The sequence below is a fragment of the Rhinolophus ferrumequinum genome, chromosome 24, assembly GCF_004115265.2.
Source record: "Rhinolophus ferrumequinum isolate MPI-CBG mRhiFer1 chromosome 24, mRhiFer1_v1.p, whole genome shotgun sequence".
Taxonomy (NCBI): Eukaryota; Metazoa; Chordata; class Mammalia; order Chiroptera; family Rhinolophidae; genus Rhinolophus; species Rhinolophus ferrumequinum.
In genome coordinates, this window is record NC_046307.1 from 21,193,078 (window position 1) to 21,205,124 (window position 12,047).

Genomic DNA, 12,047 nt, shown 5'->3' on the forward strand with positions numbered 1-12,047 from the left:
CATAAAAACGTTTTAGGATTTTGACTGGGAATAGAATGGAATGATTGAGGAAAACTGACATCTCTATCATGTTAAGTCTTCCCATTCACAAACATGGGAATCTTTTCCCTTTACTGAAGTTTTTTAGTATTTATTTCAGTAATATTTTATTTTTTTGTGTGTAAAAATCTTGCACATCTTTGGTTAGGTTTATTCCTAAATATTTGACTTTTTACTATATTACAAATGGTATCGTACTAAAATTCTTAATCCTAATTGTTTGTTACTAGTATGTAGAATTCAATGAAATTTTTTTTGTATATTGACTATGCATCCAGCAACTTTATTAGTTACTAATATTTCATCTCTAGATTCTTTTGAATTGTCTCTATGAACTCATGTGATCTGCAAATAATGACAATTTCATTTTACTATTGAACTTGATAAGTTCTCCAGTATAATTTTGAATAAAAGCAGTAAGAATGGACACCATTGTTCCTTTCCCAGTTTAGGAGGGGCGTCTTAAATATTTTACTATTAAGTATGATACTTGTAAGTTTTTTGTCAGTGCTTTCTCTGTGACTGAGAAAATTCTCTTGCATTTAGTTTAATGAAGATTTTTTAAAAATCATAAATGGATATTGGACTTTGCAAAAATCATGCATTTTTGGCAGTAATGAGGTTATGTGGATTTTCCCTTCTCTCTTATTAGCACAGTGAATTACATTGATTGCATTACATTCCTCACTTGTATTGGATACTGTAATACACTGGATCCCTTTAAGGATTAAAAGAATTTTCCCCCAACTATAAACCCTGCGCGTTGACAGTCTTAGGTCTATCAGCCTTTTCGAGGAATAGCCCTTGGCTGTAGAGAGCTGAGTAACAAAATGACACTTCCCTTCCTGAGGTTATCATATCCAGTGCGAATACACACATGAATAAAGATATGAATAAAAATATATATGATACACATGTTATTACTTGTATAATAACATGTATAAGTAATTTAGTATCATGTCTTACAGTATATTACAAGGTTATAGTATATCCTCCTCTTAAATTGACATTTTATCATTCCTAAATAGCTCTGTTCATATCTCAAGTAATATTACTTGCCTTAAATTTATTTTATCACTGATTATAGTGCAGCTACCCCAACTTTCTTTTGATGACTCTGCATTTATATTTTTCTATTATTTTATCTTCTACCTTTCTGTCACCTTATATTTCATGGGCCTTTCTTACATATGATACACATATTATGTATTGTTAGTTGATGAAATATTATGACCAGAGACTTGGAGGAACCCAACTCTTGTATTTCTCCTAGGAGCAAAGATTCAGCATTTGCTAATTCAGTGTTTACACAACTTTATAGAACCTAATTACCACAAATAACAAGAATCAAATGTATGTATATTGTGAACATGTGTGTTGTGCTTTCTTCTCTCTAGGCAGATTCAATGTGCAAATGAGTGGAAAGCTATGCAATACACACAACATCATGGAGCGAATACCAGGCACGTTGATAGTAAGCAGATGCCCCACTCCCAGTTCCACAAAGTAAACAGGACATGCCTCTATCACAGTCTCATAATGGACAAAAATTCCCTACATTATTTCCCTTGGAAATTCGTCAGAAGGTAAGAGCCCTGTGCCCGTATTAAAGAGTTCTGATGCACAAAAGCTTATGCTTCCCCAAGGTTTCCGCCACTAAGGAGTAAGGTTAGCACAAACAGTAAGAGCATAGATTCGGGAGCTTAGTAAGTCTGGTCTTGGATATAGTCACCACCACTCCCTACCAATGTGACTTTACCTAATAACTCAACCTCTCTGATTCTCGGTTTCCTGAGGACAATGATGAGATCTACTTCATAGCCTTGCTGTGAGGCCTGAGTCAGGTTCACAAGAAGAATGATTAAGTTAACATGGGGTTCAGCACACAGTAAGTGTTCGACATTTGTTGGCCATTGTTATATTCTGGTGGTTGCTGAACAGTTGAACTTCATTTCCCCCAAGAATGATAAAACCGAAGTTTGAAAGAAGAGGGACAGGATTCAAGAAAATATCCATACAGCCTCCCTTGTACGGATCCCCTCTCACTTCTCCACTCCTTTGGACCCAGCACTGCTTTCAGAAGCCCCAGGAATTCTTGTTCTGACATACCACATGCAAATCCTGGCCCAGCCTTGGTTTGGATATCCTTTCCTGGACAAAGAACAAGGCAAGATTAGGGGCTAGGAATGGGGTGGAGAGAAGAAAGGGAAGCTCCCGTTCTAACTGGTTCTGCTGGGTCAGAGCTTGCTCTCAATCTCTCCTCTCTATTCCCCTTCCTACCTTGACATGGTCCTGGGATCAATTTTAAAGTGACTGTCTGACAACTTCCTTAGCGCACAGATATCCCTGCTAATGAATCCGGACTGATCTTCATTACATAATTGATCGTCATTACAAGTTTGGTATTGCAAACACAGTACGTCAGACCTGGATGACTCTTAAAGACCATCTTGATCTTTAAGGGGTTGATCCATGCCTAGCACATGTGCCACATGCTGTTCTCCTACATCCCGGAAGACACTATTCTCCACGGAGAACCAATGAATCTTCTCATCATAGCCCTTCAGGAAGTGGGTCAATGACAGCGCTGGGATCAGGGTTCAGCTCTCAACTCCTGGCCCAGGGCTCTCTTCATTCTCCAGAAGCCTCCACCCACGTGACATGTCATTGAAAGCCTCATGGACTCCCAGCATGAAATAGGATGGAGGACTCTTGGGGCATTATCACATACCTCAGGCTCTGGAGTCGGAATGCTAAGCTTTGAACACCTGTGCTGCTATTTACTGGGCATATTACTGGGCATGTTACTTCACCTTTCTGAGCCTGACTTTTCTCATCGGGAGGCGATGAGCCAAAGATGCTGTCAGGATTATAGGCGAAGCGTTTAGCGTATTTTCTGGCATACAGTAAGCATTCCAAAATGCTAGCTTGCTTTTTTGTTGTTGTTGTTCTTGTTACTGCCGTCACTCAGACCATGATCAGAATCTTTCTTAGAATATCGACCCAAACCTGATCCTGTTTGTTTATTGAGAATCCCAAGCAAGCAAAGTGAATTGGACAGTAACCAGTGGGATCTACTCACCAAATCAATTATGCCAATGTTATTCCAGCCTTGCATTATAGGGAGAAAAGAGATAAACATGGGGATGACCCAGCAGCCTCCCAGCATTAATGCGATGCGTAGTGGGGTCATCTTGTTCCTATAGACCAAAGGCTGGCAGCAGATGGCATAATACCTGGAGAGAGAGAATAGGGGTGGGTGCCGTGGGAGAGGAGAAGCGAGAGGGAGAAGAAGGGGTGAATCGTTGATGAGGGAGAAGAGAGGAGAAGAATTTAGGAGAAGAAGGGGTATAAAAAGAGGAAATATTGGGAAAGGGGAAAATTGGAGGGGGAAGTAGAGAATAAAAGGAAGGAAGAAAGAAAAGGGAAAATAATTGGGGGTAAAAGGGGAGAGTGGGTAGTCGAAGAAGGGAAGGAAAGGGGAAGAGAGGTGAGAAAAGCACAGAGGAAAGGAAAAAAGCAATTATACAATAAAGTATGCTATAGTGGCCAAGGTGGTTCTGCTAATATAACCATAAACCTTAGACGACATCTGAGAATCACTGCGTGGAGTCCATCCCACAGCCTCTTCCTCTCCCAGTGCCTGAGGCGCACGACACCCCGAGGGTCTGCTCCGTCTCAGGCACAGTTCCAACACTGCCCATGCCTGAGCGTCTGTCTAGCCCTTTGGGCCTCAGCGTCCAGGCATCTGTGGGCCTCTTTGATAAAAACTTAAGGTGACCCAGGCTTGGCCTAACCTCTGAGCTCTAGGAGCTGTATCTCTGATTTGTCCCCATGCTCCTGATCAGCTGCCCAAACTAAAGTGATGCTCGTAGCCAGTGTTCCTTAAATTGTGGTTCAGGGATTCCACCCTGTCCCCCTGCATCAGACTCACCTGAGGAGGCCTATGTAAAATGCAGATTCCAAGGCCCCTGCATTGGAGCCTGTTGAGGAGGGACCTGGAGTTTGCATTGTGACAAGTGGAAGTTATTACGGCTGTTTGCTAAGGATGCCTAGTTCCTCCTTCTGGGCGCAGGTGACTGGTCACTGAGGCACGAACAGAACTGACATGTGTTACTTCTAGGCTTGACGATTTAATTGTTTCTCTGACGCCGATCATTTAAAATTTGCAATATTTCCTGTTTTTTGAGTCCATGTTCTGCCTAGCGTGCTGGCTTTCTTCTTATCTCCAGACAGAGGTGCAACCTGCCTCACTTAATGAGTAAGTCTCTAACTCTCAGACCGCTCCTTGCATGTGATTCCAGCCTTGGAGATCACTACTCCCATGCCCAGGCAGTTCATGGAATCTGACGACAGGCAAAATACCACAGCAGAGCTATCGGCTATTTGCCTTTGGAAGAATCTAAAGAATAAATGTAAAAAGATAGTCTGGAGGCTAATTTTATTCTTTAAGATTTTATACCATTTAATGGGGAGCCACCCCCTTACGCCCCTCATTTAATGCGGTTCACTTGGTGATTTTTTTTCCCACCTCTTCTTTTCTTTTCTTAATTCGAAGCATAACTAATATAACAATGGCTGTAGTTTTTGAAGAGGTGGGGGTGGGATGGGTTGGGACAGGGTGGAGGTATGCCTGGTGAGGAGAGCCCAGGGTCAGAGCACGAGAAGCGGGGCTTCAAGAGATGGGAGGGGAGGATTGCACTTTTCCTTCTAAGTCATCAAGGGGCAGCCAGCCATAGTGTGCTTCCTGTGGCCAGTGAGACAGTGGGTATCCTGACCTGGAACAGGGTGCAGGAAACAACCAACCAAAGAATGGAAGAGAGGATTGTTCAGGAACTCATTTTTTTTCTGCCTATAAAACTGACATCGTAGCCAAATCTAACTAAAGACAACTCAGTAATGGAAGGAGTCATGATTAGCTGAAATTCCCTCCATGCTCTTCACTTATAAGGAAGACAAGTCATATCAGAGTGGCAAATTTTTCCGAATGGCTATACTAATAATCATCAGAGGTTTATTATTAATATAGAGTTGATGAATTAGGAGTGTATAAAAATGTACTTTTTCCCCCCCAAATTTTGCTCCCTTCCCTTACCTTGGAATGTGACCTTATTTGGAAATAGGGTCTTTGTAGAGGGAGGCAAATTAAAATGAGCCCATTAGAGTGGGACTTCATCCAATGTGATTGATGTGCTCATAAAAAGGGAAATTTGGACACAGAAACAGATACGCACACAGAGGAGGCCACGTGAAGACAGAGGACTGGAATAATGCATCTATAGGCTAAAACACACCAAAGATTGCCTGACACAAGCAACCTAAAGCTAGGGAGAGGCAAAAGAACAGCACCCGCTTGATTTTATGGCTTCAAGAGTCTTACGAAGGTCTTGGCGCCCTTGAGGCAACTACTCTAAATAAGTCACCTTTATGAACTTTGCTTTCTAGCAAAGAATCTAGAAAAATAAACATTCTCTTGAAGACTGTATTGAAGGAGCTAAATTAAGTAGATGCAAATAAGCATCACTGAATAAAATGATTAATAAAAATTAAGTTCTAGTGCTAATTGACTACTGAAGCTTCCTTAAAATTCTAATTTTGTCTATCAATCAAAGACCAGACAGAAGTCTGATAACTTGATTTTTATCTATTATGGTTGCTTTTAAGCCCTATATTTGGAACATTTTACCCCTGCTAATAACAAAAATAGTAATCCTACCATGAACTGCCACCAAAACACACATACAACACCACTGGACAGAAGTAGCTAGTTAAATTTGCAAGTTCTCTGGAGGTGAGGCAAAGCCCCTTGGCTGAGTTAGTAATAATAGCTGCTATTCATTTACTTATCAAGGACTCTACCTGCACTGTCTCATTTAGTCATCAACACTACTTTTGAGACAGGATCTATAAATGTACCCATTTCCCAGGTGAGGAAATAGAAACACAGAAGTCATCAGGATTTGTTCAAGGCTCCACAGGTGGTAAGAAGGGGCCAGCTCAGACAGCCTGACTCAAGGCCAGGACGTTAAGCTCATTCTATTACTTTACTCAACTTCCTCCCCCAAGCCCCCAAGGGATTATTCTAATTCTTTACGAGCCACTTGAGAAACAATGAAAACAAACACCAAATCTCAGAATCCTGAAATCCCCAAATCCTCTCTACAATGGAGTGTGTATCCCAGCCTCCATGAATGTACCAAGGACTGAGAATTGACTAAGTCCTACTGCAGTGCGTTCTCAGATTCAGGCTGTCCAGAAGTTAAGGACCTTTCACAGTATAGGGAATAGAGTCAATGGAATTGTAACAGCTATATACGATGTCAGACGCGTAGTAGATTGGGGGAGGGGGTTATCACTTTGTGAAGGGTGTAAATGTAACTATTACATTGTTTTGTACACCTGACACTAAAAAAAATAAAATAAATAAATAAATAAATAAATAAATAAATAAATAAATAAATAAAAAGACCCTTTCCTCCAAAATTGACTTTCTGTAACTTCCAGCTTCACCCTCTGGCTCAATTTAAAATTCTATCTCTAATTATTTTCCTGCATAGCGGTCCTACAGACATCTGAAGAGGGCTTTTCCATTTTTCTGAAATCTTCCTTTCCGCAGGTAAAAATATTCCCTATTGTATTCAACCAGGGTTGACTTTACTTGCCAAGGGATATTGGGCAATGTCTCGAGACCTTTTTTGTGTTGTCACAGCTGGAAAGGATGATGGGCCTGGCATCCAATGGGTAACCATCAAGGACGCTGCTAAATATCTTACATGTGCAAAACAGTCCCCACAACAAAGACTCATCTGCTCTACCGTGTCGGTAGTACTGAGGTTGAGAAACCCTGGTTTAGAGGAGGGGATTTTCCACGAGGAAAGCATAATACTCTGGTGCATCCTATCTGGACCGGAGAAGACTAGTCCAGGCCCTTCCTCCCAGCGCACTGTGACTTAATACAGCCTGGGAGACACTAGAAAAGTCCAGGACACCTGCACTCCCTCCAAGAGCTATGACCCAGGGTGGGAGATAAGAAAAGTCTTCCCCTAACTGACTTAGACATTCCAGAGACGTTTTCTTTGTTCACCACTGTCTCCCCAATGCCTAGTGCAATGCTAAGTACAGAGGGCATGCTCACAAAACGGGGTGAGTAATAATAAACCCTTAATCAAGACCAAAGGAAATAAATTACATTCCAATGTGGGACCAAGTTGTCGGGATGTGAAAGGTTGTATCTAGTAGAGGCATGGGGAGGCTTTCTCCAATAAGTGTCTTTTAAGTTGGACTTTCAAGACTGGGTAAGGATGGTGGAGGAGAAAGTACAATACAGGTGCTACAAAGAGCATGAACGAAGGCTCAGAGACAGAAATACTATATATGATATATACATATATATGAAACATATGTAGATATGAAATACATATTTTTAAATATATGTCCATATATCCACATAGCTGGATAGTGGGGTGTTTATAAGGAAGTAGAAGGAAATAAGCCCAAGACGCAGCTCTCAGAGCAGTGGTTCTCAAATTGTAGCATCCATCAGAATCACCTGGAGGGCTCGCTAAAACGCAGATTTCTGTAGATTTGGAGTGGGACCCAAGAATCTGCATTTCTGATGCGTTCCCAGGTGATGTTGCTGTAAGTGGTTTGGGACCACACTTTGAGAACCTCTGTCATAGAGGTTGTGGGATGCCATGCTAGGAGAAGTCACCAAAAGTTTTTTGAACTAGAAATGTCCACTGCAATCAACACTTCTGGATGTTCTACTAAAGGAGCTGAATTACAACAAAATCAAGATAAAGTGTTGTTGGTTCACAACCTAGGTGGACAGCGTTCATCAGGGAAAGCAATTCCATCTCATCTCAGGAATAGATTTATCTGCAAAGTCTGTTCTTTGGCCTTCCAATGGACAGTTCCTATTCTTCTTTTATAAAGTGGTTAAATGAATGGCAAGTGAGGTTCCAGATGGCCAGGATTAACTAAGATGTACAAAGTCATTTCTCATGCAAAATATTTCCAAGTGTTGCTTATAAAACTCCATTAAAATACCCTTCGGTAGACCAGCCACCAGCTTCTCCAACAGCAGCCATATGTAAATGTGTGGTCAACTTGCTTTTAAATGTCTCTGGGGACATAATTTACTTTGACAACTCTTAGACTACAATTGTTTATTTTAAGCTCCATGCTAATCTCTTCCCCACTCTTCCTGAAATTAAGAAAAATTCTTCCTCCTCACTTCCTGCCCTCCCAACCACTGGAAAGGCAAAGGAGCAAGGAGAACAAGTTGGAATCCCAGACTCTCAGAATTAGAGGACATTTTAGCAGTCAACTTTATGTCTTCACATCTGGGTGCCAACTCTCCCTGCCTTAACCACCTATTAGCTCTGTAGTCTTAGGATCAGTTATTTCACCTTTCCAAGACCCAGTTTCCTCATCTGAAAAGTGTGGGTCATGATGCCTACCTCATTGATTAGCTGTGAGAACTGATGAAATAATATGTTCAAAACTTAGAAGTTCCTGGCACGTGAAGCTGGATAAATAGCATTATTATTTACTCGCATCCCTCTCATCTTTCATATATATATATGAGAGAGGGAGAGAGAGAGAGAGAGAGAGAGAGAGAGAGAGAGAGAGAGAGAGAGAGAGAGAGAAAACAGATTCAAATACATTTTGGAACCAAGGGCTCTAAATTATTTAACAAATAAAATAGAAGTCACTTGGTTCAACATCTCTCCCAGTAATTGATTCTAAAAAACAGAAAAATGAATGGATTGGTCCCTACAGGAGAACGGAAGCATCGAGAGCATATTGGCTGCCTGCAATGGAGTTGATTATGTGTACTATCCTCTCAAGGACTTAACCCAGGCCCAGCCCTCCTACCTGAGATGGCTGAAGATGGCATCCTGCATGATCATTGAGACCAAATCTCTAATTAAGGTCAACTAAAGAAAGAAATGTCAACCACAGGAGAGAAGAGATGAAGTAGCATCTGGCTGCTAAGACCTGACTATTATTCTATTTCCTGAAATGGAATCAGGAAAACAGAAACCTTTTACCACAGATTGATTTTTTTCACAAATTCAAAAACCACAAGTGAATGGTCTTTAACTTTTAGGACTGAGGGGATAAAGAGCTCCACGGAATCAGTAAACTTGTGAGTTACAAGGAGCAATACGCTTTTAGCAAAAAAATCAGTAGGTTCTAGTCCCAGATCTTTCATAGATTGTCCTTCTGACTTTGGACAAATGACTCGGTGTCTTTGTGTCTCTGTTTTCTTGTGTGTAAAAGAGGGATTAATTACATCTGAGTTTTTGTAAGAGGTTGCAGTTGTGATGGATTAAAGATGTCGACAAATTCTTTGTCACTCCTCCCATCCAGAGGTGGGGAGTCTGCCGCCTTCCTTCGGATCTGGGCTGTGGGCTGCTTTGACCAATGGAGCTCATTGGAAGTGCTGTAGGCCACTCCCAGGCCTAATATTCAAGAGGACTTTTGGTTTCCCAAAGTCAGGAGCTGTCATGTGAAAGTATCTAACATGTATTAACATGAGATCACGTATAGAGACTGGGGGCCACATGGACAGGGAGAGGGGCCCGACTGAGCCCAGCCTCCCAGATGACCCCAAGGTGCTGTGTGTGTGATGAACACCTTAGACTCTCCAGGCCAGTCTAGTGTCTAGCTAAATCCCATCAAGGGACTTCAGCCAAGCCCAGATTCCTGATGCACAGGATTGTGAAACATGACAATAATAATACATTGTTGTTTAAGCCACTAAGTTTTGGGGTAGACGTTATGCGGCAATAGACATGAACAACGGGTAAACAGGTGATATATAATCTGGGATAACTGTACGGTTCACTGGCTGGATAGCAGTCTTCCCTCCAGGAGGTGATCCAACCAAGTATTATGGCAGGGTTCTGGGAAAGAGACTTATCGTTCTGCTCTTAGTAACTGGTTTTGCTTTATTTTTAGTTCTGGTTTCCTTTTGAGGAGGTGGAGAAGAGAGAAAAGCAGCAGTAGCTTCAAGAAAAAAAGTAAGGCCTTTCCCTCTGGTTCCCAGGGGCCTTGGCAAACTGCCAGCCACCTGGAGGATCAATGAGGAAGACCCCAGCAGGGAGAAGCCAGGGACAGGAAGGGGGGCTGAGAATGTAGCCAAGGACAGAGTTAGAACTTCAGGTTTTAGGAAGGAAAAATTATAGCGGTGGGGGGACAGGGAACAACTCTTTCCTGTCAGAGATCTGGAGGACCTCAGATGGAACTTTTGTAGGACTCATAATCCCATATGCAATCTGTACATTTAATGTTTGCTATATTCCTCTCTGTTAAATATTTTTCTGTAGCTTCATGATAAGGAAACTTGCAAGAAGGGGAGTACCAGCTGTCTAGGAAGGTGTCCTCCTGAGTTATTGTAGACTAAAGGAAAAAGAATAATCTGCCAAAAACGTTATCTGAAAAGATCTCGGCAGGGCTTACTGGACACACACAAAGGTTACCACGGTATAGTTTATGACACGTATGAATTGATCAGGAGACACTGGATGGCTGTCCCATCGACCCTTCCAGACTCAGCTCAAGGATCACATCCCCTAGAAAGTTCTTTCTGGCCCCCAAAAGCACAGAGAGAGAGAGACACTCTTTTCTGTTAGAGATATGAATTGATTCCCCATTTCTGCCCTGGGGTTTTATAGCACCTTGTCTATTTCTGTGATACAGCACTTCTCTCACTATATTGCAATTGTTCACTTTCTTTTCCACTGCTGCAACTACTCCTATTCCTACCGTACACACAACCCAGTTACTGAGGATACACTACGTGGCGGGAAGTGTATTCAGTGTGCTCTAATTCCTACAGCAACTCTGCAGGGCAGCTGTCTGTCATCATCCACGTTTTCAATATGAGAATGCTGAGTGCCAGAGAAGTTAGTGCCCTTGTCCAGCATCACAGAGCCAGGATGTGGTAGAACTGGACCTGAAACCTGCACGTGCAAGAGCCCACGTCCTCATAATGCTGGTAAGCAGGCAGGCTAGACTAAAGCAATGCTACCTAGAAGAGAAAGGAAAATACGCAGTGCCCTATATACGCTTTGTGAGCTGAGGACATATAGAAAAGAGATAGATGAACCTGACAGATACGATAATAACTAAGAAGCTATTGGGGAAAAAAAAATCCAGAAATAGGATCGGGAGAAAGAAACAAAGAGGAGGAAGATGGATTTGAAAGATATTTCTGACAATATAGCTACGATTTGTCACCCAGCGGGTCATGCAGATCAGTGAAAGACGACCTCAAAGAATTATGTTTAAATGACTAGAAGATGACTAATAGATGCACCTTTGAAATAAAAGTAGAAGAGGATATTAGTTCACGATGGAAATTTCCATGTAGAACACGTTGGGTTTGAGAACACAGAAAGATGTTTAAGGTAGACATTGCATGAGCAGCTAGCTGTTCAACAGAGCCCAGAGGACCCCAGAGGCCAGCAAGGCACAAGACTGCAGGACAGACGAGAGCAGAGGTGCAGGTGAAGCCATAGAACGGATGAGCTGCCAATGGAGATTGGCGAGACATCCAGGGCTGGAAGGCTGAGTGTCTCACCTTGAAGGGCGCTCAGCTATGTAGCAGGAAGAAACACACAACTAACTGGCAGTGTCTGGGAAGGCCCCCACAACAGCCATTCGGAATTTGCATTTGGAAAGGAAAACAGTGGAAAAATACTTGTGGCTAGCCTTGACTGAATGCTTACTAGGTGCCATGCCCAGGTTTATGTTCTTTGCGTATACTCAGTCATTTATTCTTCACAAACTCCAAACGGACTGTATTACTATTAACACAGTTTTACTGATAAAAAGAAAAAACCAACGCAGAAAACTTGAGTAACTTCCTCAAGATGACCCACTGATAACTGGTCCAGCTGGGACTGAATCCAGCCAGTCTGGCACTCACACCCCAGGCCTCATTCTTAACTACTTGCTGTATGGAGACTCCTAAAAGGGCAGAAAAACTAACACCA

General features: G+C 42.1%; 1 protein-coding gene across 1 annotated transcript in view; it reads right to left on the bottom strand.

Annotated features, from left to right (window-relative positions):
- Positions 1-12,047, bottom strand: part of HTR4 (5-hydroxytryptamine receptor 4) — a 124,488-nt gene that overhangs the window by 25,330 nt on the left and 87,111 nt on the right. Inside the window, exon 5 of the mRNA XM_033095699.1 lies at positions 3,122-3,275. Coding sequence (XP_032951590.1) covers positions 3,122-3,275 — 154 coding nt within the window. The remainder of the gene's footprint in view (positions 1-3,121; positions 3,276-12,047) is intronic.